Source organism: Mustelus asterias, chromosome 6 (assembly GCF_964213995.1).
Source record: "Mustelus asterias chromosome 6, sMusAst1.hap1.1, whole genome shotgun sequence".
NCBI classification, from domain to species: domain Eukaryota; kingdom Metazoa; phylum Chordata; class Chondrichthyes; order Carcharhiniformes; family Triakidae; genus Mustelus; species Mustelus asterias.
The window spans coordinates 12255898-12271144 of record NC_135806.1 but is presented as its reverse complement, the minus strand read 5'-3'; the positions used below and the strand labels follow the sequence as shown (position 1 = coordinate 12271144).

The 15247-nt window shown below is 45.3% G+C and overlaps 1 protein-coding gene across 1 annotated transcript in view; it reads left to right on the top strand.

Moving 5' to 3' along the window:
* Positions 1-15247, top strand: part of LOC144494770 (phospholipid-transporting ATPase ABCA1-like) — a 159262-nt gene that overhangs the window by 107645 nt on the left and 36370 nt on the right. Inside the window, exons 22-29 of the mRNA XM_078214083.1 lie at positions 2701-2838; positions 5025-5245; positions 6190-6262; positions 7368-7570; positions 10444-10492; positions 12089-12205; positions 14247-14395; positions 14863-14987. Coding sequence (XP_078070209.1) covers positions 2701-2838; positions 5025-5245; positions 6190-6262; positions 7368-7570; positions 10444-10492; positions 12089-12205; positions 14247-14395; positions 14863-14987 — 1075 coding nt within the window. The remainder of the gene's footprint in view (positions 1-2700; positions 2839-5024; positions 5246-6189; positions 6263-7367; positions 7571-10443; positions 10493-12088; positions 12206-14246; positions 14396-14862; positions 14988-15247) is intronic.

The following is a 15247-nucleotide window of genomic DNA, read 5'->3' as shown; positions in this document are numbered from 1 at the left end:
GGTAAGTCTTTAATTGGCTTTCCTTTTTGAAAGAAACCATCACCTTCACTCGCCGTACGAGAAAGAGCTTCTATCTTCCTGCTTTAAGATGTTCCTTAAAAAACTGTTGGCAGGATTTTCCAACCCTTCACATGAAGCAGAAATGGGGGAACTGATAGAATGGTAGCTGCATTAGTAGATGAGTAATCAAGCAGTCTACATGAATAATTAGCAGAGAGATGGGTTCAAATCTCGCCATGGCAACTGGGGTGGAGGGACCTTAAATTCAGTCCATTAAATAAAAAGTTAGTATTGGTAATGACGACCACAAAGCTACCGGATTGTCATAAAACTCACCTGGTTCATAATGTCTCTCCGGGGAGGGTGGAATCTGCAATGCATACCCGGTCTGGCCTATATATCACTCCAGATTCACAGCAATGTGATCAATTCTTAACTGCCCAGGGAAATGGGCTAATCAGTTGTCAAGAAGGCAGTTGATCACCACCACCCCTAGAGCTAATAGAGATGGGCAATAAATGTCAGCCTTGCCAGGGGCGCACATATTCCGGGAATGAATTAAAGAGAAACCACTGGCATGGACCAGTTGGGCTGAATGGCCTGTCTGTGTGCCTTATTTTCTGTATAATTCTCTTAATTCTCAAAAGGTTGAGCTGAATCGGTCACCTTTAGTGAGGAATTTTATCAGATGCTTTCTGGAAGTGTTAATGGAGAGTTTACTTGAGTGGTCACTCAAATGAAGGAAGTTAGTCAGGCAGGGTGTGTGGAGTGCTATTTACTATCTATCTGATGCACATTACTGCTGCATGAAGCAATCCTTGAAAGGTTCCCTGTGAGCAATCCTCCATTTAGTTGTCCTTACTGGCTTGCGGTGGTGAAAATGCAAACGGCTCTGTGTTTCTTTTCAATTGCCCGGGAGCAGTTTTGTATTTGCATTGTTCTGCTTGCGCTTGTCATGGGAAGACATTACACCAGATACCAATTGGTGACTCCGCCTACTGGCACGGCGAAGAGCCAAAGCTGGGCTGGGAGTTCCAGTTCGCAGCCTCACTTGTGCAATCTCCGCCTCAAAACGCAAATCAGAACGACTCAACTCCAGCTATCAATTTTTAAGTGTTTGTGATCTGCTGCCAAGTGGCTACGCAGTTATTATTTCCTGAGTCACTCACTGTACTGACTGTGAGTGCCGTTCGCTAAGGTTACTAAAGTTCAGTTTGCAAAGTGGAAACAAGACAGACTGTCTTTCCGCATTGTTTTTTAATTTTCATTGTGGTCAGAGTGCTTCAGTTATATTTGGAACCAAATCGTGCAGTGTGGTTAGTATTGTGCAGTTCTGGGCATTACAACAGATTATATTTTCTTTGTTTTGAATACTTCATTTTCTCTTGCAACCAATTCCTCCCTCTTCCAGGATGTTTATCAGGATGTTGCCTGGTATGGAGGGTATTAGCTATGAGGAGAGATTGAATAAACTGGGATTGTTCTCCCTGGAAAGATGGAGGCTGAGGGGAGATCTGATATAAATTTATAACATTATGAGAGGTATAGATAGGGTGAACAGTTGGAAGCTTTTTCCCAGGACAGAAATGACAATTACAAGGAGGCACAAGTTCCAGGTAAGGGAGAAAGGTTCAGTGGAGATGTATGGCGGAAGATTTTTATGATGTGGAGATGCCGGCGTTGGACTGGGGTAAACACAGTAACAGTTTTAACAACACCAGGTTAAAGTCCAACAGGTTTATTTGGTAGCAAATACCATTAGCTTTCGGAGCGCTGCTCCTTCATCAGATGGAGTGGAAATCTGCTCTGTGCCCTGTTTGAGGGCAGATTTCCACTCCATCAGACGAAGGAGCAGCGCTCCGAAAGCTAATGGTATTTGCTACCAAATAAACCTGTTGGACTTTAACCTGGTGTTGTTAAAACTGTTACTGTGGAAGATTTTTACACAGAGGGTGGTGGGGGCCTGGAATGCACTGCCAAGTGACGTGGTTGAAGCAGACACGTTAGCCACATTTAAGACTTATCTTGATAGGCATATAAACAAACGGGGAATAGAGGGGTATAAACGGTTGGTCTAGATAGGTAAACGTGATTGGTGCAGGCTTGAAAGGCCGATTGGCCTGTTCCTGTGCTGTATTGTTGTTTGTTCTTTGTTCTGAACTCAATGATCTCTCACGAAGGTGGAATTCAGTGGATTTAGTTCAGGGGTGTGATAGCATTGTGGTAATGTTACCGTACCAGTAATTCTGAAGCTTGGATTACAATCTGGAGACAAGTTCAAATCTCGTCATGGCAATTGGAGAATTTAAGTTTGGTTGGTTAACAGAGTCTGGAATTAAAAGTTCATATTAGCAATAGTGACCATGAAACTGCCAGACTAAAATCTCATCTCCCCTTTAGGGAAGGAATCCTGCTCTCCTTCCCTGCTCTGGTCTATACGTGACTCCAAACCCACATCAATGGGGCTGACTCCTAACTGCCCTTTGAGATGGTCTAGCAAACCTCTAAGTTGTATTCAAGAAGGAGGTTCACCAACCTGAACTGAAGGACAAATGGTGATGGGCAATAAACGGTGATTTTGCCAACTCTTTCTTAACTTGTAAACCTTGGGAATTTGTGACAGTGCTGTTGCCTTCCAATTCCTCTCGCTCAACCTTTAAGTGGAAATTAATGTTTGATTAACTTTGTTTTATTTAAAAGGCGGGATGCAGCGTAAACTTTCAGTGGCTCTTGCGTTTGTTGGTGGCTCAAAAGTTGTCATCTTGGATGAACCAACTGCTGGAGTTGACCCTTATTCCCGCCGGGGAATATGGGATCTGCTGCTTAAATATCGTCAAGGTAAGATCACAGCATGGCTGAAGCGAGAGAACACAGTGCCTGGCGTGACACTCCTTTAAAATATTGTTGCAGAATATAGACGATCTGTTGTGATGAAGGAACTTGAATTTTGGGATGAATCTTTGAATCATTGAACTCCGACAGTGCAGCAGGAGGCCATTCGGCCCATCGAGTCTGCACCGACCACAATCCATCCAGGCCCTATCCTCGAAACCCCACCTATTTACCCTGCCAATCTCTCTAACATACACATTCTAAGGGACTCTGAGAGGCAATTTATCACAGCCAATCAATCTAACCTGCACACCTTTAGATTGTGGGAAGAAACCGGAGCACCCAGAGCAAACCCACGCAGAAAATGTGTAAATTCCACACGGACAGTGACCCAAGCCAGGAATTGAACCAGGTCCCTGGAGCTGTGAGGCAGCAGTGCTAATCACTGTGCCGCCCCTACCACTGTGCCACCGAGCCACCCCTATCAGTCTTGTTTGAAAGCTGACAGGGAATCGCTGTAGACCAGCCAGTTATAGTAACTGGAATCCAGCTCTGACGAAGGGTCATCCAGACTCGAAACGTTGGCTCTATTCTCTCTCCACAGAGGCAGTCAGACCTGCTGAGATTTTCCAGCGTTTTTCTGTTTTTGTTTCACAGTCCAGCATCTGCAGTATTTTGCCTTTACCTTCCTCTGGTGCAGTACCAGGGGAGTGCCGCACTGTTGGATGATAGACAGAGACGCTCTCAGTTGGCCATGAAGGAACCCAGGTCACTATTCCAAAGAAGAGTAGGGGAATTCTCCCTGGTGTCCTGGACAATATTTATCCCTCAATCAGCATCACTTTAAAAAAAGACAGATTATCCGGGCACTGCTGTTTATAGGAGCTAGCTGTGCACAAATTGGTTGTGGTCTCCCACATTGTAACAGTGGCTTCAAATAAGCTTCATTAGCACTTTGCAATGCCCAGAGGTCATGATAGATGCTGCATAAATGCAGGTCTCTCTATCTTTCTAAAGCTCTTGATGCATGTTGCCGAATACTGAATTACAATGAATCCAGTCCCTCCCACTTGAATTTTTTGGATGTTTCCCCGGTCTTTCATGAAAATTCAATATTGAACTTGGTTAGGACGATTTAACATTTGCACAATATTGAAGTACATGTTTATCAGTGCTGAGGGGTTAAGTAAAGGAGGTTCCAAATGCTAAAAAATGGTGTAGAAGTCAGGAGCCACACTACAACTTGAAACAAAGGCCAGTATTTTACAGCTGTTCACACTGGCGGGAGTTTCCCATCCCGCCGCAGTGAAGGGAGATTTGACTGGGCGCCAAGTTCTCCAGCCTCGCTGCAGCGGGAGCGTGGCGTGAATGGCCAGTAAAATCACGCCTAAAGGATTTGGCAGAAGACACAAACCAGTTAATATACTTGATCTGTGAGCAAAGTACTAAGGACTGGCTTATAAATACTAGCCATCAGATTTAAATAACATTTATTTGCTTATGGTGACTGTCATAGTAAATGGTGTGTGATGATCCTGTTGGGATATTGCACCCTTGTTGAAAGACATACAGGTGATCATAAGTTCATAAGATACAGGAGCACGATCAGGCTATTCGGCCCATCGAGTCCGCACCACCATTCGATCATGGCTGATGTGCTCCTCATCCCCATTTTCCTGCCTTCTCCCCATAACCCTTCAACCCATTCCCAATTAAAAATTTGTCCGACTCTTCCTTAAATTTACCCACTGTCCCAGCATCCACCGGACTTTAGGGTAGCGAATTCCACAGATTCGCAACCCTTTGGGAGAAGTAGTTTCTCCTCAACTCTGTTTAAAATTTGCTATCCCTTATTCTCAGACTATGACCTCTCATCCCAGAATGCCCCACAAGAGGAAGCATCCGCTCCACGTCTACTTTCTCCATACCTTTTATCATCTTGTATACCTCAATTTGACCTCCCCTCATTATTCTAAATTCCAGAGAGTATAGACCTAAACTGTTCAATCTCTCTTCATACAACAAACCCCTCATCTCTGGAATCAATCAATGTATTCTGACTGAGTGATGATCCACGGTTTATTATGGGCATTATATTCCAACCTGCGGATTGATACAGGATGATTTCAGGGGAGTAATGAATGTTAAATTAGGTTGTGTTGGGGAAAGACCTAAATCCATTTTTTTCCCAGGTCGGACCATTATCCTCTCAACACATCATATGGATGAGGCAGATATGCTCGGAGATCGGATTGCCATTATTTCCAATGGCAAGCTGTGCTGTTGTGGATCATCACTGTACCTAAAGAACCAATTGGGAACAGGCTACTACCTCACCCTGGTCAAGAAAGATTTGGAACCATCTCTCAGCTCCTGCAGAAACAGCAGCAGCACCATGTCATACTTGAAGAAGGTAAATGCCTTATGTGGCATTTTATCAGATTATGGGGTGCAAAAACAGGCTATTCAGCCCAACCACTCACGCCTCCTTCCATCTTTCCTCATCTAATCCTATCAATATAACTTTCTATCTCCTTTTCCCGCAAATGCTTATCTAACCTCTCCTTGTTCACTTTGGCCACCCCCTGTGGTAACATGTTCCATATTCTAGATACTCAGTTACTTTAGACAGTTACATGGGAAAGATGGGTATAGAGGGATATGGGCCAAAAGCAGGCAATCGGGACCAATTTACTGGCTAAAAATAAGGGCAGTATGGACAAGTTGGCCGAAGGGCTTATTTCCATGCTGTAAACCTCTGTGACTCTCTGTTTAGCTCAGTTGGCTGGACAGCTGGTTAGTGATGTAGAGGGGACCAACAGCACAGGTTTGATTCCTGTACCAGCTGAGGCTATTCATGAAGGCCCTGCCTTCTCAACTTTGCTCCTCACCTGAGGTGTGGTAATCCTCAGATTAAATCACCTCCAGTCACCCCTCCCTCCACTCAAAGGGGAGAGCAGCCTATTATCATCTGGGACTATGGCGACTGCTCTTTGGGTGAGGAGGATTCGTCTGAATTCTCTGTTGGATTTTTGGTGACTATCTTACCAATGATGACTTTGCTCTCTCCTACAAGTAGAAAAGTTCTCCCTGTGCCGACTCTATCAAAGCCTTTCGTAATTTAAAAAAATTATCAGGTCAACCTCAGCCTCCTCATTTCAAGAGTTTGGAGACTCAGAGATACATATCCTCTCTACATAAGTATAACCCCTGCATTCCTGCCGTCGTCCTTGCAAATCTTTTCTCTTTGCATTCTCTCCAGTGCCTCCATCTCTTTTTGATAATCTAGTGGTGAATGTGGGATTGTTGCTGTCTCACTGGACTGATGGATATCCATTCTGTTGGCCTCTTTCACAGGACGACAGTGTTTCTCAAAGCAGCTCTGATGCTGGACTTGGCAGCGATCAAGAAAGTGACACCACGACAATAGGTAAGCAAAACCTAACAAATAAGGTTCGGTGCATTGGCCATGCTAAATTCTCCCTCAGTGTACCCAAACAGGTGCCGGAGTGTGACGACTGGGGGATTTTCACAGTAACTTCATTGCAGTGTTAATGTAAGCCTACTTGTGGCACTAATAAATAAATTTTAAAAACACTTAAGCAGACCTGCTTAGAATAAGCAGCTCACATGCATGAGCAGCCTAATGCAGAGCTTGTTGCACTGTTGCTTGGTATTTGTAGGACTACTTAATTTCTATCTACTTGATGCAGGTTAGACATTTCCTCAGTGGGGAGAGAGGGGGACATGGAATAGAATCGTAGAATCCCTACAGTGCAGAAGGAGGCCAATCAGCCCATTGAGCCTGCACCGACAACAATCATACCCAGGCCCTATCTCCATAACCCAACAAATTTACCCCCCTAATCCCCCTGATGCTAGGGGGCAAATTGACACGGCCAATCAACCTAACCCGCACATCTTTGGGCTGTGGGAGGAAATTGGAGCATCCGGAGGTAACTCGCACAGACATGGGGAGAAGGTGCAAACTCCACACAGACACTGACCCGAGGCTGGAATTGAACCCGGGTCCCTGGCGCTGTGAGGCAGCAGTGCCACCGTGTCACTCAGACCTTCTCATTCAGCTGTGCAGCTAAAGTTGTGGAATGGTTTTCACGGAGTGGGGCCAGTAATTTGCCTGCCTGATATCTCAGTTGGGCGTGATCTCTGCTCCTCCTAGCTTCATGGCACTCCTTCTGGTCATGCCTCCTTACACCACACCTTTAGAATCATAGAATCCCTACAGTGCAGAAGGAGGTCATTTGGCCCATCGAGTCTGCACCAACCACTGTACCACCCAGGCCCTATCCCCGTAACCCCACATATTTACCCTGCTAATCACCCTGACACTAAGGGGCAATTTAGCATGGCCAATCATCCTAACCTAGAGATGTGGCCTCCTGAAATCATTCCTTTAAAGGATTATCAATAATAATAATTTTTAAAAGTGTGATTAGTATTGGCCAGGACATTATTCCGTGGCATTGAGTAACTCATTAATCAATAAGTTATTTCTTTTATTCTTCATTTTCCAGATGTTTCAGCCATTTCTAATCTAATCTTGAAACACATCCCCAAGGCTCGCTTGGTTGAAGATATTGGCCATGAACTGACGTATGTGTTACCTTATGAGGCTGCAAAGGATGGAGCTTTTGTCGAACTTTTCCATGAGATCGATGACCGACTGTCTGACCTTGGCATTTCCAGTTATGGAATTTCAGACACCACCCTAGAAGAAGTAAGAATTTCGGTTCTCAGCTTCATATTTTGTTTTACCCCAGACATCGGGTATTCAAGCAAGGAACACTCGGCGAGCAGCGTTTGGTTACATTATTCATAGATGTTCATAGAATCCCTACAGTGCAGAAGGAGGCCATTGGCCCATCAAGTCTGCACCGACCAGAATCTCACCCAGGCCCTATCCCCATAACCCCCTGCATTTACCCTAGCTAGTCCCCCTGACACTAAGGGTCAATTTAGCATGGCCAGTCCATCTAACCCGCATATCTTTGGACTGTGGGAGGAAAAGCGGAGCATCAAGGAAACCCACTCAGACATGGGGAGAATGTGCAGACTCCACACAGACAGTGACCCAAGCTGGGAATCGAACCCGGGTCCCTGGCACTGTGAGGCAGCAGTGCTAACCACTGGGCCACCGTGCCACCCTCAACTATGTTGCGCCTTTTTTCATTGTGGTGAAAATAGTGCAGTTATGGCATCCTCTGATGGATTGATTGTTTAGTTTGCTTTGTAATTTGGAACTATGCAGAATGCTATGCATCATAGCTATTCCCCAATTGGTGCTGAATTAGCCGTTTTCAGCCTGGATCGTTATAGTTGGTTCTTATTCTGAGGCACTATCAGCCGCAGTTTCCACTCCAGGCAGCCATTCAGTGTCATCTATTGATACATTGTTGAGTGAGGGCAAACTCTAGATTCAGCTATGATAATCTCATGGTTTAATACCCTGACAATGCTTACCGTTGACACACATGGGAAATTGTCACTTGGTGAGGAAAAGGAAAGCTAATGGTATCTAAAGTCTGGCCCTCAATTTGGGGTAATCATAGAATCCATACAGTGCAGAAGAGTCCATTTAGTCCATCAAGTCTGCACCGACTCTCCAACAGAGTATCTTAGCCCAAGCCCTCTACCCTTGCCCTATCCCTGTAACTCCACGCATTAACCATGGCTAATCCACCTAACCTACATATCCTTGGACTCTAAGGGGCAATTTAGCATGGCCAATCCACCTAACCTGCACATCTCACATCTTTGGGTTGTGGGAAGAAACTGGAGCACCCGGAGGAAACCCACACAGACACGGGGAGAACGTGCAAACTCAATACAGACAGTCACCCAAGGCCGGAATGGAACCTGGGTCCCTGGCGCTGCGAGGTAGCAGTGCTAACCACTGTGCCACCATGGAGAAAATTCAAGAGGATTTTCTTTTTAAGATATAGAAAAATGCTAATATTCTTGAATAAAGCCATTCTATCTGTAAATTTCTTTAGAGAGGCCTCTGTTAGAGGGTGGCACGGTTGCACAGTGGTTAGCGCTGCTGATTCACAGTGCCAGGGACCCGGGTTCGATTCCTGGCTTGGGTCACTGTCTGCGTGGAGTTTGCACATTCTATTTGTGTCTGCGTGGGTTTCCTCCGGGTGCTCCGGTTTCCGGGTTAGGTGGATTGGCCATGCTAAATTGCCCCTTAGTGTCAGGGGGACTAGCTAGGGTAAATGCATGGGGATAGGGCCTGAGTGGGATTGTGGTCGGTGCAGACTCGATGGGCCGAATGGCCTCCTTCTGCACTGTATGATTGTATGTATTGACATCACAGAGCATAGGCTAATTCATACAGGAATGTAGTGGACCAGAACACCTCTTGCCCAAGTCAACAGGACATGATTAACATTTAGCATGTGAAATACAAAGTAAAACATTATTGGGGCCGATGAGATGTGGTTTATATCTCAACTGTGTCGGTGATAGTCGCACATCCGCTCTGTGAGTTTGGCCCTCTCTTGGGATCTACATCGTCTGATTATAAGAAAAAAGAGACTCATGTGAGTGTGTGCCAGTATTCTTCCATCAAGGGAAACACTGACAGATTTATAAATGGGATTAAACTGGAGGATTTGTAGAGACGATCTTATCCTAAATATTTACTTTGTCTTGAAGGTGGGGCGTGGGTGGGGAATAATGGCGTCACTGCCAACCACACACAACCTTATTGCCTCCCTGATTATCACATCTCACTTACTCCCTTTATTCTCATCTTCAACTACGCTACACAGACTTGATGGTTTGAGTTATAAGAGAGGCTGGATAGACTGGGACTTTTTTCCCTCGAGCATAGGAGGCTGAGAGGTGATCTTATAGAGGCCTATAAAATAATGAGGGGCATAGACAAGGTAGATAGTCAATATATTTTCCCAAAGGCAGGGGAGTGTAAAACTAGAGGGCATAGGTTTAAGGTGAGAGGGGAGAGATACAAAAGTGTCCAGGGGGGGCAATTTTTTCACGCAGAGGGTGGTGAGTGTCTGGAACAAGCTGCCAGAGGTAGTAGTAGAGGCAGATACAATTTTGTCTTTTAAAAAGCATTTAGATAGTTACATGAGTAAAATGGGTATAGAGGGATATGGGCCAAATGTGGGCAATTGGGATTAGCTTAGGGGTTTAAAAAAAAAGGCGGCATGGACAAGTTGGGCCGAAGGGCCTGTTTCCGTGCGGTAAACCCCTATGACTCTATGAAAGCTGAACCACAAGTACAAAAATACATAAAAGTTTGTGCTGTCATGGAGATAAAGTGGGCGGCACAGTAGCACAGTGGTTAGCACTGCTGCTTCACAGTACCAGGGACCCAGGTTCGATTCCCGTCAATTCCATCTGACGAAGGAGCAGCGCTCCGAAAGCTTATGGTATTTGCTACCAAATAAACCTGTTGGACTTTAACCTGGTGTTGTTAAACTCTTACAATGAAATGGTGCCAGAGTTCCCAGAACAAGCCCGTCCAGAATCTAGGTTGGTCTATAAGTTACGGGATCATCACCTTACAGATGCTTGTGGTACATTGAGAACAGTCGTTCATGTCTTTGTCATTTTTATTTGCAGATATTCCTTAAGGTTGCTGAAGATAATGGAGTGGATGCTGAAACCTCAGGTAAATTTAATACCGCTGCCTTTTGTAATCCAATGCACCTTGCCCTTGTTCTGTCACAAGCTCAGCTTTCTGAATTGTACGGGTCTATTTGTGTTCTAAAAATATCTATAAGCTCTATTTTCTAAGATTAGAAATTATTCAGTCATTCCATTTGTGCTGTGCTGTAGATCATTCTCTACACCCTCGCTATGACTGTAACACTACATTCCGCACTCTCTACTTTCCTTCTCTATGAACGGTATGCTTTGTCTGTACAGCACGCAAGAAACAATACTTTTCACTGAATACTAAAACATGTGACAATAATAAATCAAATCAAATCCTGAAGGCAAGTCCTTGCTTCACTGTCTGCTGATGTTTCATCCTGAGCTGTTTGCTTGGCAGTCTTTTTGTAAGTGGTGGTTTTCCATTGTGTTCTGCTCCTTGGGTTCAGGGGAAGGAGTCAATTCCCAAATCCAGCCCAGCCAGAATGGGAATTGAACCTGCACTGCTGATATTATTCTGAACCACTAACGAGCCATCTAGTTAACTCAGTTAACTGGCCCACATAAGGTCAGGGATAATAATTGCAAACTTTGTCGTACATAGTGCTTGATCAAAGTAAAGCCCTTGAACGGGTCCTCAACAAGGAACCAAAAACTGGTGAGCCACTCAGTCGTGTTTATTAACACTTCTGATTTCTTAAAGGGAATCACAGCTTGTGTATTTGCCTATTTAAAGCTAATCTATAACTTGTAAAGTGGAAAAATACTGCGGCTGCTGGGATCTGAAACAAAAATATAGACTGGATGACCGCTCTGTGGAACACCTTCGCTCACCTTGCAAGCATGACTCCAATCTTCCTGTTTCTTGCCATTTCAACTCAGCATCTTGCTCTTGTTCCCACATGTCTGTCCTTGGCCTGTGCAAGGCTTCAGCGAAACCCAATGCAAACTGGAGGAGAAGCACCTCATCTTCTGATTAAGCATGTTGCAGCCCTCAGGACGCAACAGCCCTCAGGGTGGCACAATGGTCAGCACTGCTGCCTCACAGCGCCAGGGACCTGGGTTCGATTCTCGGCTTGGGTGACTGTCGGTGCGGAGTCTGCACGTGTTCCCCGTGTCTGCGTGGGTTTCCTCTCACAGTCCGAAAGACGTGTGGGTTAGGTGCGTTGGCCATGCTAAATTCTCCCTCATTGTGCCTGAACAGGCACCAGAGTGTGGCGAATAGGGGATTTTCACAGTAACTTCATTGCAGTGTTAATGTAAGCCTACTTGTGACACTAATAAATAAACTTTAAAACTTTAAACATTGAGTTCAACAACGACCTTTCTGCCAATCTTTATCTTTCTATATTCCAAACATTTCTTTGTTCCTATTGCAAAACTTCTCCCTCCCAGGCCATCTGTCACTTGTTTTTGAGTTTTGCTACGTCTTTGTAGCAGCTCCCACTAATCACTCTTCCATCCTCTCCGAAACATAATCACGTTTTCCTTGTCTTCAGGTCCGAAGAAGTCAGGTGGACTCGAAACGTTAACTCTTGTTTTCTCTCCCTCGCTGCTGAGTGTTTTCCAGCTTTCTCTGTTTTTATAACCAGGAAATGTGGTTTTGTTTCAGATGGTCTGATTCCAGCTTGCCGAAACAGGAGGTCGAGATTTGTGGACAGGCAGAGTTGTCTGAGGCCGTTTACTGATGACGATGCCGCTGATGTTAATGACTCGGATGGTGATCCAGGTAAGCGTGGAGGTGGAAAACGATACACACTGTGAGTCTACCCTAAACCAGTGGCGCCCTATCACTTGAACCTTTATAAGGTGTACAAGGGCTGATCTTCCCCCGCTCCATGCTGACGGTGAGTGTATATAGAGCAACAAAACCAAGGGAAGCGCTGGGATTTCCTGCCAGTATCAATACCACAGAGGAAGTGGAATCTATTAGATGCCAAGATAGGTAACGAAAAGTAAATTGGATCTTAACAACAGCAGCACCATTACAGTGGCAGACAGTTTAAATCCAGTGGGAGAGATCCAGCGTTTTGTTTCCTGCAGAAAATGGATCATGTTTTTATCTGGTTGACTTGGGATGGCACTACATGCCAAGATGGCCTTTTGGCCCGTGAGGCTTGTGCTAGCCCTTTGAAGAGCTACCCAGTCGGTTTTTACTTTCATGCGCACACTTCATTCAACTGCAAGAGGGCACAAGAGGAAAATCATCCCTGTTTCATGTAACCAGGATAGTTTCAATCCACATATTCCTGTGATGTGGCTTCAGAATACTGGGACAAGTGGTGCAGATTATATGCAAAGCTCATTTAAGATCACTTCAGATTCCCTCTCCACACTTAGCCTACAAATCTATTTTATTGGTGCATATTCACATCACAAGCTAAAAAAAGTAGTGACTCTCAGTCATCATGAAGTTCTTTCATTGGTACATTTATATGGTACATGCGCTTGTCCACGCAGGGTAACTATCAGTTCCTTGTTACCTGATGATTACAGGAATTGAATGCAGAGAACAGATTGAAACTGAAACCAAGAAAAGCCTGTTGCTGATGTTAATCTATCCAATGGCTTGGTAGCAGCTTGAACTTGGAGCAGCCATGTCCCCACTTCCCCCTGCCTACCAACTCTATTCATACCCCTCATAATGCTCAATGCTGTATCGTGGGAGGTGTTGGGCGGAATTTTCCCGTCCCGCCCGCCGTGGGAATCATTGCGTACGGGGGGCGGACCATGCAAAGGTCTGTTGACAATTGCATGGATACCAACAACTTTTATAGTGTGTGAGAAGTTCATTTTTCAACCAATCACCACCCTTTCCTTATACAATATAAAGTAATTGTTTCCCCTGACATTGGTTGTATTCCTGTGGTTGCCCTGATGAGTGCAAGATGAAAAGCTTCAACAAGATGTATTTTTCCAGCAATACTCAAGTTCTGTGCCACCAAGCAACTATCGATATTGCTGTTTGTGAGAGTTTGCTGTGCGCAAATTGGCTGCTTCATCTCCCTGCATTACAACACATCATTGGCTGTAAAGCATTTCAGGATGTTCTCACTGGAACGACGGAGGTCGAGGGGCGACCTGATCGAAGTCTACAAGATTATGAGAAGCATTTTCCCAAGGTGGAAGAGTCAATTACAAGGGGGCACAGGTTTAAGGTGTGAGGGGCAAGGTTTAAAGGAGATGTACGAGGCAGATTTTTTACACAGAGAGTAGTGGGTGCCTGGAACTCGTTGCCGGGGGAGGTAGTGGAAGCGGATACAGTAGTGACTTTTAAGGGGCATCTTGACAAATACATGAATAGGGGGAGGTAGTGGAAGCGGATACAGTAGTGACTTTTAAGGGGCATCTTGACAAATACATGAATAGGGGGAGGTAGTGGAAGTGGATACAGTAGTGACTTTTAAGGGGCATCTTGACAAATACATGAATAGGATGGGAATAGAGGGATATGGTCCCCGGAAGGGTAGGGGGTTTTAGTTAAGTCGGGCAGCATTGTCGGTGCAGGCTTGGAGGGCCGAAGGGCCTGTTCCTGTGCTGTAATTTTCTTTGTTCTTTGATGTCCCAAGGTTGTGAAAGGCGGCACACAAATGCAAGTTTTGATTTATCAAATGTTCTCATGTACCTTTTGGTAGTGCTGATTTTTTTTTACTGTGCTTCAAGATCACTGAGTTATCTGGTGAATGACATGCACATACTTGAATTTTATTTTGCTCTCGGTATGCAGTTAAAGGCGTGCAATCTATAACAACGATTGTTCTTGTTTGCAGAGGCCCGGGAAACGGACTTCCTGAGTGGGATGGATGGGAAAGGTTCTTACTCGGTCAAGGGCTGGAATCTTTTTAGACAACAGTTTGTGGCGTTGTTCTGGAAGAGATTGATTTATGCCAAGCGCAGCAGGAAAGGAATCTTTGCTCAGGTGAGACTACACTGTTGATCCAACCTGTCCTATCTCTGTAACCTTCCCAATCCCGCCGACCTCTTGAGATTTCTACGCCCTTCCAGTTCTGGGCTCTGAGTCATCTCCACGATCCGTCACTACTGGCGGCCCTGCCTTCATGGAGTCCGATTGCAAAGCAAGAAGAGCTCATTAGCTCATACGCGAGTGGAAACGGAGGGCGAGATTCTCCGGCGGTTCACGTCAGGGGGATTCTCCGGTCCCGCTGCAGTGAACGGAGATTCACCAAATTCTTCCTCCCTCGTTGGCAGCAGCGGAAGGGTGTGAAAGGCCAGAAAATTCCAGCCAAAATCTTGAAAGAACCTGCAGGGGGGAAGTGGAGAAGCAGTGCAGCACTAATAACAGCAATGTTGCTCAGTCGGGTATAATGTCGTGCAAACCTGGTTTTTGTACAAGTTGAAGGAACGCTGCCCTCTTCTGTTTTCCAGATCGTCCTGCCTGCTGTGTTTGTGTGCATAGCCCTGGTGTTCAGCCTGATTGTGCCTCCGTTTGGTAAATACCCCAGCTTGGAGCTGCACCCCTGGATGTATGACGAACAGTACACTTTCATCAGGTACGTCTTCAACGATGGGTCAGTCGCAACTCCTGGCAACAAAACGAAGGCAGTGATTAAAGAGAGATCAAGCAGAACCATTGTCATGGTTACTGGTGTTCAATTTAGTTAATTGCCACGTTTAGGCTGGATAATGACTCGCCCATCATAACAACAGTTTGAAGAATTAAATTGGGACGGGGGAATGGCACAGTGGTTAGCACTGCTGCCTCACAGCACCAGGGACCCGGGTTCAATACCGGCTTCAGGTGATGTCTGTG